Genomic DNA, 20,474 nt, shown 5'->3' with positions numbered 1-20,474 from the left:
GTGTGTGTGTGGGGGGGGGGGGAGTGTCCCTCAGCCCAGCCTGCCCCCTCTCACATACTGGGAACCCTCAGGCGTTGACGCCCATCACCCTCCAATTGCAGGATGGATCGGCCCCTTGCCCAGGCCTGACGCCTCTGACAGAGGCGTCAGGCCTGGGCAGGGGACCCTCATTTCCCCCCATCACTGGTTCTGCCCCCAGCCCAGGCCTGATGCCTCGGCCAGAGGTGTCAGGCGTGGACAGGGGACCCCCATCTCCCCCTGATCACTGGCTCTGGCCCCCGCCCAGGCCTGAGGCCTCGGCCAGAGGAGTTGACCCTCATCACCCTCCAATCACCAATCACCAGATCGGCCCCTTGACCAGGCCTGATGCCTCCGGCAGAGGTGTCAGGCCTGGGCAGGGGACCCCCAGCTCCCCGTAGTTGCAGGCTCTGCCCCTGCCCAGGCCTAACGCCTCTGGCCTAGGTGTCCGGCCCGGGCAGCGAGGACCCGCAGCTGCAGTGGCCCCGCGATCGTGGGCTCCGCTTTAGGCCCAGGCAAGGGGCCCCTAGCTCCTGGGACTGCCAGCTTCGACCGTGCCCAGCTCCCATCGCTGGCTCCACCCCTACTTCCTGCTATCACTGGCCAGGGTGGCAAAGGCGCCTGATTCTCCGATCATGGCTGGGGGGCAGGGCAAAGGCGGCCCTGGCCCTGGGGCCGCCTTTGCCCTTGCCCCCCAGCTCTTAGCTCCCCCCTGGGTTTCCGATCACAGTCAGTGGCAGGGGGCTTCTTCCTGCTTTCCCTTTCGCCTCCCTGCATTGTGCCTACATATGCAAATTAACCGCCATCTTGTTGGCAGTTAACTGCCAATCTTAGTTGGCAGTTAACTGCCAATCTTAGTTGGCAGTTAATTTGCATATAGCCCTGATTAGCCAATGAAAAGGGTATCGTCGTACGCCAATTACCATTTTTCTCTTTTATTAGATAGGATTTGTTGAGGTGAAATCCTATATAAAAGGCTAATATGCAAATTGACCGAACAGCCAAACAACCAGTCGCTATGACACACACTGACCACCAGGGGGCAGACGCCCAACACAGGAACTGCCCCCTGGTGGTCAGCGTGCTTCCACAGGGGGAGTGCCACTCAGCCAGAAGCCCTTAGCTAGGCTCTCGACTGGCGAGTGCAGCGGTGGTGGTGGGATGTCCCACTGCTGGCTTAACCCCACTCCTCCTGGGGAGCAGGCCTAAGCCATTAGTCGGACATCCCCCAAGGGCTCCTGGACTACTAGGGTGCAGGTCAGGCTGAGGGTGTCACCCCCCCCCCCCCCACACACACACACACCAGTGCACGAATTTTGTGCACTGGGCCTCTAGTTGGTTAATAAAGTTATATAGGTTTCAGGTGTACAATTCTACAATACATCATCTGCATGTTGTATTATGTGTTCACCACTTTGAGTTAATTATTGTATGTAGTGTGAGAAAAGAGTTCAATTTCATGCTTTTGTATGTGGCTACCAGTTGTCCCAACACCATTTGTTGAAGAGGCTATTCTTTCCCAACTGATAAGTCTAGCATCCTTGTTGAAAATCAGTTGATCATAGATGTCTGAGTTTATTTCTAGATTCTTAATTCAGTTCCATTCTGTATGTCCTCCTTTATGCCATGCCACACTTTTTCGATTACTATTGCTTTGTAGTTAGTTTTGAAATGAAGATGTATGAGTCCTCTAACCTCATTCTTTTTTTCAAGTCATTTTTTTGTGTGTGGCTATTCTTTTTTTTTTTTTTACTTTATTTTTATTTTTCTCTCTTTAAAAAAATTTTTTTTATTGATTAAGTTATTACATGTGTCCTTATCCCCCATCCCCCCCGCTCATGCCCTCACCCCCCTGTTGCCTGTGTCCATTGGTTAGGCTTATATGCATGCATATTAAGTCGTTTGGTTGATCTCTCCCCCTTACCTCTCCCCTCCCCTACCTTCCCTCTGAGGTTTGACCATCTGATTGATGCTTCTCTGTCTCTGGATCTGTTTTTGGTCGTCAGTTTATGTTGTTCATTATATTCCACAAATGAGTGAGATCATGTGATATTTATCTTTCTCTGACTGGGTTATTTCACTTAGCATAATGCTCTCCAGTTCCATCCATGCTGTTGCAAATGGTAGTGTGTGGCTATTCTTGATTCTTTGTAATTACATATGAATTTCAGGATCAGCTTGTTAAAAAGAAGTCAGCTGGTATTTTGATAGGAATTCAAAATTTGGAAGTATTGTCATCTTAACATTAGGTCTTCTGATCTAGCATCATGCGTTATCTTTTTATTTATTTAGATCTTCTGTAAATCTGTTGAATAATGTCTCATAGTTTTCAGTGTAGGTTTTATACTTAGGTTACTCTGAATATTTTATTCTTTTTGGTGCTATTGTAAGTGAAATTTTTCCTCCCATTTTTGGATTGTTCATTGCACGTGTATAAAACAGTTGATTTTTGTGTATTGATCTTGTATTCTACAACTGCTGAATTTATTAGTTCTAAGAGATTATTAATAGAATCCCTAGGATACATGTAAAATGCAAGTACGTATAGTTTTATTCTTCTTTTTCAATTTGGATGCCTTTTTATTTTTTTTTGCCTAACTTCCCTGACTAGAACCTCCAGTATAACGTTGAATAGAAGTGATGAGAGAGGATATCCTTGTCTTATTCCTGATTGTAATGGGGAAACACCCAGTCTTTTCACCAAAAGTATGATGTTAGTTGTAGGTTTTTCATAGATGGCTTTACCAGGTTGATGAAGTTTTCTTTTATTGCTGGTTTGTTGAATGCTTTACGATGAAATGGGTGTTAGATTTTGTCAAATTATGCTATTAATTGGTGTATTATATTAATTGATATTGGTTGTTAAGCCATTTGTGCATTCTGAGGATAATTTACTGCATCATGATATATAAATACTTTATATGTTGCTGATTATAGGAACACAAATATACTAATTTACCTAGTATTTTCTTTTTAATTTTTTGCATATGTATTTCCAAAATACTGGCCCACAGTTTTCTTGTGATGTTTTTGTTTGGTTTAGTATCAGGGTAATGTTGACTTTATAAAATGCGTTGCAAGTGTTCCTTTTGTTTTAGAGTTTGAAGGATCAGAATTAATAATTTTTTGACTGCTTGGTAGATTCTATCATATGTGTTTGGGCTTTTCTTTTTGGAAAGTATTTTAATTATAAATTTATACTGTTTTGTTGCTATACAGGTCTACTCAGATCACCTATTCCTTCTTGAGTCAGTTTCAGTAATTTGTGATTTTTCAGGTGTTTGTCCATTTCCTCTAACTTAACAAATTTCTTAACATACAGTTATGTATGTTATCATAGTACAGATGCTCCTTGACTTTAAATGGGGTTCAGTCCCAGTAAACCCATTGTAAGTTGAGTATAAGTTGAAAATGCATTTAATACACCTAACGTACTGAACATCATAGCTTAGCCTAGGCTACCTTAAATGTGCTGAGAACACTTACATTATTGGGATGTAGGGCCATCATGAGTTTTAATTGCCTTCCTCTTCTCACCAGAACAAGAGGCACAGATGGGCATTTTGTTGGCATGATGGGATGTGAAAGCATAAAACACAGTATTTAAAAATGCTGGCAACACAGTACATTGTAGATTATTGGTTATTTAGCCTCATAATCTTGTGGCTGATTTGGAGCTGAGGCTTGCTGTTGCTGCCCAGCATCACAAGAGTATCATATTGCATATTGCTAGCCTGGGAAAAGACCAAAATTCAAAATTTGAAGTATGGTTTCTACTGAATGTATAAGATAGCCACCATCGTAAGGTCCAAAATTTGTAAGCTGAACCATAAATTGGGGATTGTCTGTATCCTTTATAATTCTTTGTATATTTGTAGTGTCAGTAGTAAGTCCCCTCTTTAATTTCCAATTTTAGTAATAGTGTAATAAGAGTATGTTTAATTTTGTGAGAAACTGACAAACTTTCTTGCAAAGTGACTTGCCTTCACTTCTTTTGGATATATACCCAGAAGTGGGATTGTAGGATCATATGGGTCATATGGTAGTTTTGGTTTTAATTTCCTGAGGGACCTCTGTTCTGTTTTTTGTTTTTGTTTTTGGTGTGATAATTGTACCATTTTATATCCTACCAACAAGGGTTCCAGTTTTTCAATATCCTGGCCAATAATAATAATTATTACTTTTAATAATAGCCATCCTGATTAGTGTGAGGTGATTTCTCATTGTAGTTTAAAATATATATATATTAATTGATTTCAGAGAAGAAGGGAAAGGGAGAGAAAGATAGAAACATCAATGATGAGAGAGAATCATTGATCAGCTGCCTTCTACATGGTTCATTCTCAAACACTGAGCCACAACTGGCTGGGCTATTTTTAAAAAATCTTTGTTGTTGACAATATTACCTATGTTCCCTTTTTTGCCCCATTGATGCCGGGGTCCAACCCCAGCAGGTCCAGGGATTCCCAAAGGTGTAGACGGAGTCGGCGAAGAAGGAAGGACACGGAGACAGCGTTCAGTTGATCAGCAGCCTAGCCAGGATCTCTAGCCAAGTTCTGGTCTGGATCTCCAGAGAGGTTCTGCTTCGGATCTCCAGCGAGGTTCTGTAGCCATGGTCCCTCGCTAGGTTCTCCAGCCAGGTTCTGTCTGAGATCTCCAGCCAGGTTCAGTCACCAGGTTCTAGTCAGGTTCTCTTTCCAATTTCTGTAGTCAGGTTCAGTCCAGGATCTTTTGCCCTGTTCTCTCCAGCGAAGTTCTTCTGTCTCTAGAGAACGTTCTGTGTAGGTTCTGTGTTCTGAATTCTGTCTCCTGAGTTCTGTGTCTTGCTGCATCTGTATTTATACCAGTTGATTCAATCCTATCAATCTCTATTACAAAGGTTAGGGTGTTTCTTATCTCCATTCCAGGGAGTAAAGATTATGTAGCTTAAGCATGATTGTTCGTAGTTAAAGTGATTAATTACCCGCCTGGCACTTAGTTGAGGGGTTTTATTCCCTCCCTAACTTCAGGGGAAAATCCCTAGCTGGGGAAACAACCTTTCTCAGAGAGGTGACCTTGGTTAAAACACAGCGCCAAGAAGGTGAGCAAACATATTAAGAACCGTATGCCATATATGCCAGGTCCCTTGAAACAGCAAGGATGGACCGGCTCCCGGCACATTGACTCCTTCTAGCCTGTCCTCCCACCCCAGGCCTTCACCACCCTGTTGTCTGTGTCCATGGGTTATGCATATATGCATATGAGTTCTTTGGTTGATCTCTCCCATGCCCTCCCCGCCTTGCCTCTTTGATTTGACCATCTCTTCCATGTTTCTGTGTCTCTAGATCTATTTTGTTCATCAATTTATTTTATTAGATTCCACATATGAGTGAGAGCATGTGATACTTGTCTTTCTCTGACTGTCTTATTTAGCTTAGCATAATACTCTCCAGATCCCTCCATGCTGTGTCAAAGGGTAAGAGATCCTTCTTTTTTACTGCTGCATAGTATTCCATGGTGTAAATGTACCACAGTTTTTTATCCATTTTCCCACTGATGGGCACTTGCACTGTTTCCAGATCTTAGTTGTTGTAAATTGTGCTGCTATAAACATAGGAGTGACACATTCTTTCTGATTGGTGTTTCAGGTTTCTTGGGTATTTGTCTGTTTTTAGGTCACTACCATACTGTTTTAATTACATAGCTTTATAATGTAGTTTTGTTTTTTTAATATATATTTTTTATTGATTTCAGAGAGGAAGGGAGAGGGAGGTAGAAACGTCAATGACGAGAGAGAATTAGTAATCGGCTGCCTCCCACACGCACCCCAACTGGGGATCAAACCCACAGCCTGGGTATATGCCCTGATTGGGAATCAAACCTTCTACCTTCTGGTGTATGGACAGTGCTCCTCCCTTGTGACTTCTGGTTTGATCCGTTGTTTTTCTAGGAGTATATTGTTTAATTTTTATATATTTGTGGAATTTCAGTTTTTCTAGTGCTGTTAATACCTAGTTTCATCCCGTTGTGACTGAAAAAGATAAATGCGTGTGAGTTCAATCTTCTTGAATTGGTTAAGACTTGTTTTGTGCTTAATGTGTTCAATCCTGAAGGATATTTCATGTGTACTTGAGAAATGCATATTCTCTGTTGTTGAGTGGAGTGTTCTGTATATTTCTATTAGGTCCAGTGTCTATAGAGTTCAGTTCCTCTATCTCCTTGTTCTTCTATCTGATTGTTCTATCCATTATTGAAAGTGAGGTATTGAAGTCTCTTAATATCATTGAAATATCAAACTTTGCCTCATTAATTTATGAGCTCTGAGGTTTTGTTGTAATGTACCCCGTGAATCACAGAAGGACGCCTCAAGAAGTCGAATTAAAGAGTCACGTTTATTGCAATCTGGAACTATGAGGGGCCATTCCCAAATCTCATAGCAATAAGATGGTGACAAAACCAGACTTATATAGGCATAAATCACAAAGGTATTGATTACATCCCAGGGTTTGGAATGAGGCACCTGGCTTGCAAAAAAGCAGATTACAGAAGCAGAATTAAGCATGTTAATTACAGTTTCGGGTCTTAGGGTCACTGAATTGACAGAAATACATTATCTAGAGCCCTTGGGTAACCTGGGTTAAACTTAGGCATGTTATCTAAATTACAGTTTTGGGTCTCCAAATCACTGAGTTGATAGAAACACATTATCTAGAGCCCTTGGGTCTCCCGACCACTGAGTTGTCAGGACAATTTAGAGTAACTGTGCTGTCCTGGTCTCGGGACCACTGAGTCAGCTGGAATGCACCACCTGTGGCCACTAATTGTGCTGTCCTGTTTCCAGGTACAGAAGAATGCTTTCTAAAACCAGTAAGATAACACTCAATGGGATAGTCACGTTACAATCAATAAGGCATTCAATCGAATGGGATGATTTATATAATTCAGAAAATCAAAGTAACTTTTCTATTGTTAAACAAAGCAAATAAGTACCATACTTCAGTTTGGTGCATAACTACTTGTTATATGTTTTTGGTGAATTGATCCTTTTGTCATTATAAAATGTCCTCCTCTGTCTCTTGTAACAGTTATTGATTTAAAGTCTTCTTGTCCGATACTAGCATAGACACTTCTGTCCTCTGTTGGTTTCTGTTATGCCCAGATTTCAGGATCCCCAAAAGACCACCAGGGAGCCAGCCGAGTCCGAAGCAAAAGCAAAGAGTCTTTATTCGAGCTAGCTCGAGCTCCCCGTCCACCACACTCACCGACGCAGTGGCAGGAGGCAGAGAGAGAGGGAGTTCTGTGTGGAGAGGGGTTTTATAGGGAGGTTGGAGTAAGGGAAGGAGAGAGGACCGTGGGCCCTGCCGATTGGCCGGGCGCAAGTCAGTGTCTTGTTACACAGGATGTGGTCGTATCTATGGCGTGCACTTCCCTTGATTATCATTGGTTAGTTTAAAGAAATCCTAGGTGTGGTTAGCAGAGGCTTGGGCTTCCAGGAAGAAGCTCCTTGCTGAGCACATGGCTAATGGCTGCTGCCCAAAAATGGAGGATCCTGGACAAGATGGAGGGCATAGCCCTCACCCTTTCAGTTTCCATTGTGCATGAAAATTTTCACATTCTTTTACTTTCAGCCTATGTGTGTCTTTAGATCAAACTACTTTTTTTCTAGACAGCATCTAGTTGGAGTCCATTAACTTTTTATTTATTTAATCCTCACCCGAGAATATGTTTATATCGATTTTTAGAGAGAGAGAGAGAGAGAGAGAGAGAGAGAGAGAGAGAGGGAGAGGGAGAGAAACATCAATCAGTTGCCTCCTGCACATGTCCTGACCAGGAATCAAACCCACAACCTTTTGGTGTACTGGATGATGCTCCAACCAACTCAGCAACCGGACCAGGGCAGAAGCCCATTAACTTTTAATATTAAAAATTGACTTAGGAAAGTACGCTTTAGAAATTAATTTATATGAAAAGGCATTTCATCTCAGATCAGAGAATTGCTGATGACACCTGTTTAGTTTTGAAGCACTTATTTTAAGAATCCTCCATCAAGTATTTGGGTTACCCTACTATCCAGAGGCAACTGTGGGAAACATGTATTAGAAATTAATTATTTGATAAAGTCAAAACAATCAGGTAGACAATAAAAATCAGGAATTCTGGGAAATGGGTTTTTAAGTAAGAACATCAAACATTTAATTTTAACTTTCAGGTTTTCTTTCAACTGATAAAGTGAAGGGGAGTGTTCTTTTTCTCCCACATTGTGTTAATTGTCAAATTGCTAGTTTCTTCATATTGTGTAGCATTAGTTTTCTACAAATATTATAATGAATTGAATCCTCTCTTTGTAAGCTGTTATGAATCAGCTGTTTTCAAAGGCAAGACCCCTCATGCTCCACCCCCAGCATTATTTAGCTGCAGTGAATAGCCATTTTGAACTTTCATTTTTTCATTCTTCTTTCCTAAGGGCTTATAGAAGATTAGCTATGCCAAAACATTGGCTGAATTGTTATATATTTAGGTATTTCAGATTGCCAAAATGAATTTGCATAACAGCTTTCTTTGTTTTTCTTTATCCTTTAAAAATTGCCATTGAAGCAACGTGGGTGTGTCCCATGGTGGTCTATATTTTGAGAAAAACCTCTTGGAACACTTTATATCTTAGAAATCTCTCTCTCCTTTTTCTCTTTAGTTATTGAATAGATTTTCAGTTAAGCTGGCCTTTCTATGACCAAAAACACCTTGTTGTATGTGCTCTGTAAAAATGTTTTGTTAGTGTAGTAGCAGTAATTCTGGGGAAAAGTTTGATGACCTTGGGTTTTCTTCAGAGGCTTTTACATTTGTTGTTATTAATATTTTATTAGCATTCATCTTTTTAAAAAATATTTTTTTTATTGATTTCAGATAGGAAGGGAAAAGGAGAGAGAGACAGAAACATCAATGATAAGAGAGCATCATGGATCAGCTGTCTCCTGCATGCCCCCGATGTGGATCAAGCCTGCAACCAGGGCATGTGCACTGACCGGGAATTGAACTGTGACCTCCTGGTTCATGGTTTGATGCTCAACCACTGAGCACATTGGCCAGGCAGCACTCACCCTTTTTTTTGACTCATAGCTGCCTGTTTTGTAACAGCTTTCTTTTTTATGACTATTGTGTCTTTTTTCTTTATCTCTTTGAGAATCTGAGATATTCTTATTTTTAAAATGTCTTTTGAAGGTGTAGTTTGTAATCACCTTTTTTAGTAGGAGCATTGTTTTATTTTGATTTTTGGTGCATCCTTCTCTACCTTTGTGTTTTATGGTTGTCTCTGCCTGTCCCTTGTATCTGCTTATTTATTTATTTATTTTATTGATTTTTTACAGAGAGGAAGGGAGAGAGATAGAGAGTTAGAAACATCGATCAGCTGCCTCCTGCACATACCCCACTGGGGAAGTGCGCGCAACCCAGGTACATGCCCTTGACCGGAATCGAACCTGGGACCTTTCAGTCCGCAGGCCGACGCTCTATCCACTGAGCCAAACCGGTTTCGGAGTATCTGCTTTTTTAGGAAGAAGTTTAATATTGGAAGCTTTGGGTTTTTATTCTCCAGGGATATCGGGTAAAATCTTGAGAATCAGTCCCTGAGCCAGAGAGTGACTTGACCTAGTTCATTTTTGTTTGATTGCATCTGATATTTTTCATTTGCATTGTTTCAGCCTTGGGCAGCAGTCACAGCTTTTATTGCTGTCTTCAACAACTGGGAGAGCCCTGTTTCAACCAGTTTCATAAAATGAGCCTAGCTTTTATTTTAGTACTTATTATTAGAGCTAATTTCTTAGAAATCTCAAACATTAAGATTTTTACATAATTTGCCTGTCTCTGCTTGCTCCTTCTACCTCTGGGGGTATAGAAAATTAAAGAACTGCTGTAGTTTATTGGAAAGTATATTGAGTTAACAGGATAACCATAAGTTCAGTATGGATTATAACTTGAATAGTGGTTGTGAAGTTGAAATGTCATATATATGAAAATGTTTATAAATTGAGAAATAAATTTGTTAGATTTTGTTAGTACTATGTTTAAATCTGCTTTTGATTTTCAGGTTGTTCCATTGACCAGTCATGTATGGCAACAGTCATCATCTCAAGAAAATAGTAGAACACAGATTTCTGATTCTAATGTGGCCTCTTCGGAAGAAACAGCTCAGAAGGGTTCTGGGGATGATCAGGTATGTCTTATATAACTGGCAAACTATCTTACTTTTGGTAAGCAGCATGAGAAATTCTTTTTTACCTATGAAGAATGGAAAGAGGTGAATTACTTTAATATTCCATTTCTCTATTGTTTATATGGGTTATCTATATTGCTATTTAGCTTACTAAATATTAAAACATTTAAAAATATTTAAAATGCCAAACCTATATATATTAACATAAATGATGTATTTTAAAGTAAAAAATGACTATTTTTCCAAACAATAAAAAAATTAGTTGGAAGAGTGGCATTGCTTTACATTTTTGCATATTTCTTTAATGTCAGGCTTCATAGAACACAGTTGGTCTATTAGAAAAATAAAACCAGTGGGAGACATATATACACCACATATATATATGCTCATGTAATCATGGAGAATTCCCAATATCTGTGACCTGGTGACTCAGGCGAGCTGATAGTATAGTAACAGCTTGAGTCTAAAGGCCTGAGGACCAGGCCAGCTGATGGTTGATGTTCCATTCTGAGCCCAAGTCCAAAGACAGGGGGAGACCAATGTCCCAGCTCAAAGACCATTAGGCAGAGAGAAGGAATTCTCTCTTATTCAGCTTTTTGTTCTATTCAGGCCTTTAAAGGATTGGATGAGGCCTGCCCACATTTGGAATGGCAAGCTGCTTTACTCAGTCTATGGATCAAATGGTAATCTCATCCAGATACACCTACTGTAATGTTTAGCCAAATATCTGGGCACCCTGTGGTCCAGTCAAGTGACACATACAATTAACCTTCACAACTAGATTCTCATATCTGCTTCTGCATTTATTCCTTTGGGTTCTATTGTTTTGGTTGAATTTTGTAAAGAAAATCTAGCCTTGCCCTAGTTGGTTTGGCACAGTGCCTAAAGCGTCGGCCTCGGACTGAAGGGTCCCTGGTTTGACTCCGGTCAAGGGCATATAGCTGGTTGTGGGTTCGATCCCCAGTAGGGGGCGTGCAGGAGGCAGCCAGTCAGTGATTCTCTCTCATCATTAATGTTTCTATCTCCCTCTCCCTCTCCCTTCCTCCTTGAATCAGTAAAAATATATTTAAAAAAATTAAAAAAACGAAAGAGCAAGAAAATCTGGCCTTACATAGAAATGTAGTTAGAAAAGGGGATCACTGAACAGTGGTCACTAAAAGATGTCAGTAGCCCCCAGAGAGCCTCAGACCCCATTTTGAGAACCATTAATTTAGAACATAATCGTAAACTTAGAAGAAATGGAAAAATTATGAGCAGATAGGAAAAGAACTTGTATATATTGGAGGAAAAATAAACCCTTACTCAATGGTTAAATATTTACAGGTGATTAACGTTATAAGAAAGTGTCAAAACTGTTTTTCTAAGTGACTACCATTTTACATACTCCATAGTGTATGAGAGTTCTAGTTGCTTTGCATTCTTTGAGCTCTTGATATTACCAGTTTTTAAAATTTTATCCATTCTAGGTGTATTATGGTGTGTCATTGTGGTTTTAATATGCATTTTCCTAATGACTAATAATACTGTGCACTTTTTGTGTACTTATTTGCCATCCATGTTTCTTGTTTCTTTTTAAGATTTTTTAAATTGATTTTTAGAGAGAAAGGGAAAGGGAAAGGGGGAGAGAGAGAGAGAGAGAGAGAGAGAGAGAGAGAGAGAGAGAGAGAGAGATGAGAGGGCAACATCAGCTGCCTACTGCATGCCCCCTCTGGGGATTGAGCCCAGAACCCAGGCATGTGCCCTGGCTGGGAATTGAACTGGTACCCTCTCAGTTCATGGAAGGGCACCCAACCAGCTGAGCCAGAGCACCAGGGCTCCCTCCATCTTTCCTCTGCAGTGAAGTATCTGTGTAAGTCTGTTCCCCATTTTTTTTCTTGCCGATGTGTTCCATTTATTGAATGTGGAGAGTTCTTTATATATTCTAGATGCAAGTCCTTTATCAGATATGTGTTTTGCAAATATTTTCCCCCAGTCTGTGTTTTTTCTTTGTATTTTCCTATCTCTCTTTCAAAGAGCAGAAATTTTAATTTTGATGGAGTTGGTTTATTGATTTTTGTTTTTTGGTGGTTTATACTTCTTGTATCCTACCTGAGAAATTTTGGCCTAATCATAGGTCACAAAGATTTTCTCCTATATTTTTTGTTAGAACAGGGTTTCTCAACCTTGCTGCTTTTGACATTTTAGGCCAGATAATATTTTATTGTGTGGGCTGTCCCGGGTATTGTAAGATGTTTATTAGCAGCATCCTTGGTCTCTTCCCACTAGATAGCAGTAATACTCATGTTTGACATATATGTGCAGGTCTCTTTCTCTTGGTTTATTTGTCTTTTCCTCATGCCAATACCACCCTCTTAATTACTGAACTGTCTTGAAATTAGGTAGTGTGAGTGCTCCCACTTTGTTTCTCTTTTTAAAAATGGTTTTGTTTATGCTAGATATTTGAATGTCTATATAAATTTTAGAATAAGCTTGACCATTTCTATTAAAATAGCTTGCTGCGATTTTGATTAAATTGCCTTGAGTCTATACATTAATTTACAGAGACTTGACATCTTAATATTTAGTTCACTAATCCACAAACACAATAATTTTATTTAGGTCTTTAATTTCTTTCTTTTTTTTTTTTTTTAGAGGAATTTGTGATTTCTTAAAAAAAATGTTTTTGTTTATTTTTAGAGAGAGTGGTTGGGAGAGAGAGAAAAACATTGACGCTAGAGCAAAACATCAATCTGCTGCCTCCTGCATTCCCCCTACTGGAGATCGAACTCGCAATCTAGGTATAAGCCCTGACCAGGAACCCAACAGCAACCTTTTGGTGCAAGAGACAGTACCCAACCAACTGAGCCACACCAGCCAGGGTTAGATCTTTAATTTCTTCATTAGTGTTTTATTGTTTTTAGTGTGCCAAACTTAGCCCACATTTTGTTAGACTTACTGGTATTTTTTAAGATTTCAATTTTCTGTCCTGGCTGGGTGGCTCGGTTAGAGTGTTATTTTGTGGCCTGACAGGAATCGAACTGTGACCTCCAAATTCATAGGTCAGTGCTCAACCACTGAGCCATGCTGGTTGGGCTATTATTGACTTTCTATGTTGACCTTATATCCTATGACCTTGATAATCTCATTTACTAGTTCTAGTAGTAGCTTTTTTGTACATTCTTTAGAATATTCTATGTTGACAATCATATAAACTGTATTTTTTCTTTTTTTAATATACAGATTACTGTTGAAAAACACAGGTTTGAACTGTGTGGGTTCACTTATACATGGAATTTTAAAAAAATTATATTTTTATTGATTTCAGAGAAGAAGGGAGAGGGATAGAGAGATAGAAACATCAATAATGAGGGAGAGTCGTTGATCAGCTACCTCCTGCATGCCCCACACTGGGGATCGAGCCTGCAACCTGGGCATGTGCCCTGACAGGGAATTGAGCCAGTGACCTTTTGGTTCATGGGTTGATGCTCAACCACTGGGCACACACCAGCTGGGCAAAATTTTTTCATAAATATCTGTACTGTTTTTAACCCGTGGTTGAGAGTTCTCCGATGCAAAAGGCTGAGTGTATGCATTGACCTATGCCATTTTGTATAGAGACTTGACCATCTATGGATTTTGGTATCCACAGGGATCCTGAACCTAATTCCCTGTGGGTACTGAAGTTAGTTAAGTTTTGGGGGAGTCAGAAGTCATAGCAGATTTTCGACTGGACAGAGGGGTTGGTGCCTCTAATCCTCGGGTATTGTTTAAGGGTCAACTTCATATGCTCTATATTACTGGCTAGGATCAACTTGTTCTTCTATTTGATATACTTTGTGTTTTGATCTCAACTCTGTGAAAGCAAGTGTTACCAACAACGTTTATATAGCTGAATAGAGTGAACACTTTTCTGTCTTTATCTTAGGTGCATGCAATAGCTAGCATTTGATACTGTTAACCATTGCATATGTTTTTAAAAATAATTTCTTGGCTCCTCCTGGTTTTCTTTCTACTCCTCTGCCTATTCTTTTTCAGCTTTCTTTGCTGCTTTATATCTTCCCCTTTAAACCCCAGAATCAAAGATTGTAAGCTGTGGAACTGAATATGACCCAAATGTAGTTTGCAGAAACATTGTTTTGGCACAATGTTTTAAAATTTTTGAAATAGAACACTTAAGGTGTGTGTGCAGTGCATAGTTGACTACAAGTCCCATCACGCTCTAGTTTCAGGCAGATTTACTGAATTCTGTTTACCTCCCTGCCCAGTACACATTTGAGTTTTTTTCCTTCTGCTTGAAGTGTTGGGATGTTTTGGTTCTCACCTAAATCCAGGGCTTTATACTTAAAAATCCCAAATTTATATGTCCAGTTTTACTCAACTGCTTATGTGCCCTTCCTGCACACAAATGTCAAAATATTTAGAGATTGAAAAGCCTTTTGGTACTGATTGAAAAGGTATTATACAGGACTCATTGTGTGATAGAGACATAGCAACAAAATATATAGAAATAAAAGTAATGCTGAACAGAGATTTTAAAAAAAATCCTATATAATAAAAGCCTAATATGCTAAGTGTCCGGTCTGCCTTTCATCCAATCAAAGCAGAATATGCTAATGATATGCTAAGGCCATTCAAACACTTGCTATGACATGCATTGACCACCAGGGGGCAGACACTTGACCAGTAGGTTAGCTTGCTGGGTTCTGGCCGATTGGGACTGAACAAGACGCAAGATGGCTAGACACACCCTGGATCCCTCCTGCAGTCCCTCCTTGGCCGGCCAACCTCCCGTGTCTCTCCCCAGCCCAGATCATGCACCGGTGGGGTCCCTCCGCCTGGCCTGCGCCGTCTCGCAATCTGAGCTGAGGGCCCTCCCCCTCGGCCCCCAGGCACGAATTTTGGGCCTGTAGTATTTTATAATAGGAAATTATGCAAGTGTCTTTGCATGGGGAGAGAAATGATTCATAGAGAACGAAAGTGGGAGGATAACATATAGGAAGGAAATTAAAAAAATTGGCATGAATTGGGAATGCCTTTTTTAATATATCTTTTTTTATTTCAGAGAGCAAGGGAGAGGGGGAGAGAGAGAAACATCAGTGATTAGAGAGAATTATTGATTGGCCACCTCCTGCATACCCCCTACTGGGGATCGAGCCTGCAACTGGGGAATGTGCCCTTGACTGGAATTGAACCCGGGACCCTAAAGTCCGAGGGCCAACACTCTATTTACTGAGCCAAACTAGCTAGGGCTGATTAATCTATTTTTGTTTTGTTTTGTTATTCCTCACCCAATGATATTTTTTTCATTGGTTGCTTTAAGCAGTGGTTCTCAATCTGTGAGTTGCGACCCCTTTGGGGGTCGAACGACCCTTTCACAGGGGTTTCCTAAGACCATCGGAAAACACATATATAATTGCATATTGTTTTTGTGATTAATCACTATGCTTTTTTTTTTTTTAAATATTTTTTATTGATTTTTGTATAGAGAGGAAGGGAGAGGAATAGAGAGTTAGAAACATTGATGAGAGAGAAACATCGATCAGCTGCCTCCTGCACACCCCCTACTGGGGATGTGCCCGCAACCAACGTACATGCCCTTGAACGGAATCGAACCTGGGAACTTTGAGTCCGCAGGTCAACGCTCTATCCACTGAGCCAAACCGGTTAGGGCAATCACTATGCTTTAATTATGTTCAATTTGTAACAATGAAGTTGGGGATCACCACAACATGAAGAACTATATTAAAGGGTCGAGGCATTAGGAAGGTTGAGAACCCCACTGCTTTAGAAAGAGTGAAAGGAAAGGAGGGAGGGAGGTGGAGACAGAGAAACATTGATATGAGAGAGACACTTCAGTTGGTTGCGCCCTACTCCCCATCCCCTGTACACTCCCAAATGGGATCGAATCTGCAACCCAGGTACCTGCCCTTGACTGGGAATTGAACCCGAGAACCTCAGGTACACAGGCTGATGCTCTAACCACCACCACCAGTCCTGCCCTAGATGGCACAGATGCTCATTAATCTTAATACAACTATATATGACAATATGTTAAGACTGCTTGCAAATATGATTAAAAATTTGATCTACCACTGCCAAATAAGAAAGGTGATGTTATAATATAAATTTATTGTAGTAGTGTCAACAATTAAAAAAGAAATAAAATAGGCCTAGCCAGCGTTGTTCAGCGGTTAGAGCGTGGGCCTGTGCACTGAGGGTCTCAAGTTTGATTCCTATTCACTGGCACTTATCTGGGTTGCAGGTTCAGTCCCTGGCCTGGGTCAGGGTTTGTGCTGGAGGCAGTCAGTCAATGTGTGTCTCTCACATCGATGTTTTTGTCTCTCTCTCTCTCTCCCTCCCTTCCACTCTCTGTAAAAATAAATGGAAAAAATATCCTCATGCTCTATCCAGTTTGGCTCAGTGGATAGAGTGTCGGCCTGTGGGCTGAAGGGTCCTGGGATTGATTCTGGTCAAGGGCACATACCTGGGTTGCAGGCTCGATACCCAGTAGGGGGTGGGGTGTACAGGAGGTGCCCAGTCAAAGATTCTCTCTCACCACTGATGTTTCTATCTCTCTCTCTCCCTCTCCCATCCTCTCTGAAAAAAAGAAAGAGATAAACAACTCTCCAATACCTTATATCAGTGTTACAACTATATACTGAGAAAAGAATGGAGAGAAATATTCTAAAATATTAACATTACTTATCTATAGCTTAGAGCAGTGGTCGGCAAACTGCAGCTCTCGAGCCACATGCGGCTCTTTGGCCCCTTGAGTGTGGCTCTTCCTAAGCCTTAGGAATACCCTAATTAAGTTAATAACAATGTACCTACCTTTATAGTTTAAGTTTAAAAAATTTGGCTCTCAAAAGAAATTTCAATCGTTGTACTGTTGATATTTGGCTCTGTTGACTAATGAGTTTGCTGACCACTGGTTAGGGGATTATGGAACATAAACCTTTGATATCCCAAAATATCTCATTCCCTTCTATGCTGAATAAATTAGTCAAATATATAGCATCAAATTGCTATTAGAAACATGTTTTTTACATTTTAATACCTGAAAATAAAAGAAATATGAGAATGATTAATTTTAATTTTTTTTCTTTTGAAAGCACTCCATTCTACAAGGAATAGTCTAATAAAGGGATTTAAAGCAGGGGCATTCCAGTCATATTGTGATTCTCTCTACAACATCTCTAGTGCTTGACACATCTCTCATCCCTTGACCATGGTTTGAGCCTGGTCCCAGTTTTATTTCTCATTACTGCTAAGAGATGTATCTATTTGTTCCCCTGCCCATCCTGTGTCCTCTACAGATCACTTACTCTACTCTAGATCCTCGACTGCAATAATTTCGTTAACTTCATGAAAACAACTACCCTATCACACTTAAATTTTTTTATAATTCCTTTCTTATATTTCCCTCTTTACTGCTCTGAGAGTTCATAGTTGTCCTTATAATCACTACCTTGCAAACATCTTTAACTTTCTTGTCCTTTTCTCCCACTATCCTATTTGCTTTGCAAAAGCTCAGTTCTGGTTGAATCTTCTGTTCTGAATCTAAGCAGCAGGGCATTGCTGAAGAAAGCATATATCCAGGCAGGTTTTCCTTTAAATTGATGACATTAAACCACAAGGGCACTAGGCATTGCCTGGAAATCCTACTATATTTTCCTGGTGAGTTGACTTGATAAAATGACTCCTTATTCCTTCTCAGAACTACTGAACTCGCCTTCCTCCTTTTCAGCTGATGATTTCATCTCCTACTGCATAAGTGAAGAGCAAAAGATGAAACTTCAGTGTCTTCCTACCACTAAAACTATAACCCCATTATGTACCCAAATTTTTATCTTATGGCTTCAAAAAAAAAAGTCTGTACCTATTCCAGTCAAGGGCAGGGATCTCAGTGTGCAGGAGGCAACAAGTCAGTTTCTTGCACATTGATGTTTCTCTGTCTTTCCCTCTCACTTCCACTCCCTCTAAAATGAGTGGAAAAATATTCTCAAGTGAGGATAAAAAAAAAAATCCCTGTGAGAGGATTAACAAACAAAAATAAATAAATAAGTACTTTTATTAAAACTTTAAAAAAGTTATTACTAAGGTCTATGGATTGGTGCCAGTCCATGAAAATCTTATTACTAGTTTCTCAAGAGATAAGTAAAGAATTGACATGAAGTGTTTAGAAACTTTTATAGCATTTTGATAGGGTGATTTTATGTTTTTTAGAACTAGAAATATTTGGGCTTCTATTTTGGCCTCATATCGTTTAAATTTCATTTTTTTCTAGTTATTTTTACTAATTTTTATTATGTATTATTTTTATTTACTTATTAATGTTTATTAGTATTTTAATATCTTCCTATGATGAATTCAAAGTAGGAAAGATCGATTCTTCCCATAGATATTTTTAGAAGCATTGCTGAATCATGCCATTTGAAAGAGACAAATGTGTCACTCTTCATGGATATGTTATTGAGAGAAGTAGAGTACACTAGAAACTGACACAGCTAATAAGAACTCAGTAAAGTAGTCACATATAGAGAATATTGTGGCTTTAGGTTTGGAATTTCTTTTTCAGTTATATTATAATTATAAGATTTCATCATGTAAAACATTTGTTTTTTTGTTTGTTTTTTAATCTTTATTGTTGACTAGAGGCCTATTGCATGAAGAGATTCATGCAATAGGCCTTCCTTCCCCTGGCTGCCAGCACCAGTTTTCCTCCAGCACCCAGGGCCCAGTACTTTGGTCCGGCCGCAGCGAGGCTTGGCTTCTCTGCTGTGGCTGCAGCAGAGAAGCCAAGCCTCTTCAGTCTTCAATCTTCACTCTGGCTGGAGCCTTCAGTCTTCGCTCCGTGCCTGCGTATGCAAATTAACTGCCACCTTTGTTGGGTAAATTTGCATAGTTGCTCTGATTGGCTGGTGGGCGTAGCAGAGTGACACCAATTTGCATGTTTCTTTTTTATTAGTGTAGATTATTACAGATGTCCCTCTTTTTCCCCTCATAGCTCCCCTCCACCTGGTTCCCACCCCACCCCAGGCCCTCGCCACCCTATTGTCTGTGTCCATAGGTAATGCATACATACATATAAGATCTTTGTCTAATCTCTTCCCACACCCCCCCAGACCCTCTTCCTTCTGAGAATCATCAGTCTGTTCCATTTCCATGCCGCTGATTCTGTTCCATTCACCAGTTTATTCTGTTCATCAGAGTTGTTATTCAGTTGATTTTTAGATTCACTTGTTGATAGATACGTATTTGTTGTCACTTTGTTGTTCATAATTTTTTATCTTTACCTTTATCTTCTTCTGCTTTTTAAAGAAGCGGATTTCAGAGAGGAAGGGAGAGGGAAAGAGAGATGGGAACATCAGTGGTGAGCGAGAGTTTCCTATATAATAAAAGGCTAATATGCAAATCGACTGAACAGCGGAACGACTGGTCACTATGACATGCACTGACCAGCAGGGGACAGACGCCCAATGCAGGAGCTGCCCCCTGGTGGTCAGTGCACTCACACAGGGGGAGTGCTGCTCAGCCAGAAGCCGGGCTCACCGCAGGCAAGCGCAGCAGCAGTGACGGGATCCTCTTCCACCTCCATTGCAGGCGGGAGGTAAGAAGTGAGGGGTCCCAGACTGCAAGAGCCCTGGACTGCGAGAGGGATGTCTGACTGCCTGCTGTCCCACGAGTGGTCCCGGACTGCGAGAGAGCGCAGGCCAGGCTGAGGGGCTCCTCCCCACCCCCAGTGCATGAATTTCATGCACCAGGCCTCTAGTCTACACTAATAAAAGAGAAACATGGTAATTGGCGACAACTGTTACCCTTTTCATTGGCTAATCAGCGAGATATGCAAATTAACTGACAGCCAAGATGGCAGCCGGGGCCAGGCAGCTTGAAACTAACACGAGGCTTGCTTGCCTCAGTGACGGAGGAAACCAATGTTCCCCGCCTGAGGCTGCAGGTCTCTGAGCCTGCAGTTTCAAACATTGTAGCAAATACTGCCGGACTTCAGCCAGCAGATTCACAACATTGTAAGCAAAGGCCAGAAACCTACTTTCAGGAGCGGAGGCCTAAGAGCTGGAGCCAAGCCTCAAGCTAAAGGCGGCCCAGAATAAAAAAAAAAAAGGAAAAAAGGAGCGGTTGGGAGTTCAGTCACCCCCAGCCTGAAAACAGCCCTCAGCCCCTCACCCAGACTGGCCAGGCACCCCAGTGGGGACCCCCACCCTGAAGGGTGTGTGACCAGTTGCAAACAGCCATCATCCCCTCACCCAGGCTGGCCAGGCAGCCCAGTGGG

At 40.8% G+C, this 20,474-nt stretch overlaps 1 protein-coding gene across 3 annotated transcripts in view; it reads left to right on the top strand.

Annotated features, from left to right (window-relative positions):
- ALMS1 (ALMS1 centrosome and basal body associated protein) overlaps nt 1-20,474 on the top strand; it is a 160,971-nt gene that overhangs the window by 6,658 nt on the left and 133,839 nt on the right. For all 3 annotated transcript variants that reach the window (XM_059659421.1, XM_059659422.1, XM_059659420.1), the window contains exon 2: nt 10,079-10,204. In XM_059659421.1, coding sequence (XP_059515404.1) covers nt 10,079-10,204 — 126 coding nt within the window. The remainder of the gene's footprint in view (nt 1-10,078; nt 10,205-20,474) is intronic.

The sequence above is a fragment of the Myotis daubentonii genome, chromosome 12, assembly GCF_963259705.1.
Source record: "Myotis daubentonii chromosome 12, mMyoDau2.1, whole genome shotgun sequence".
NCBI lineage: Eukaryota > Metazoa > Chordata > Mammalia > Chiroptera > Vespertilionidae > Myotis > Myotis daubentonii.
The sequence above is the reverse complement of the archived record's forward strand: the minus strand, read 5'-3'. Positions and strand labels throughout refer to the sequence as shown.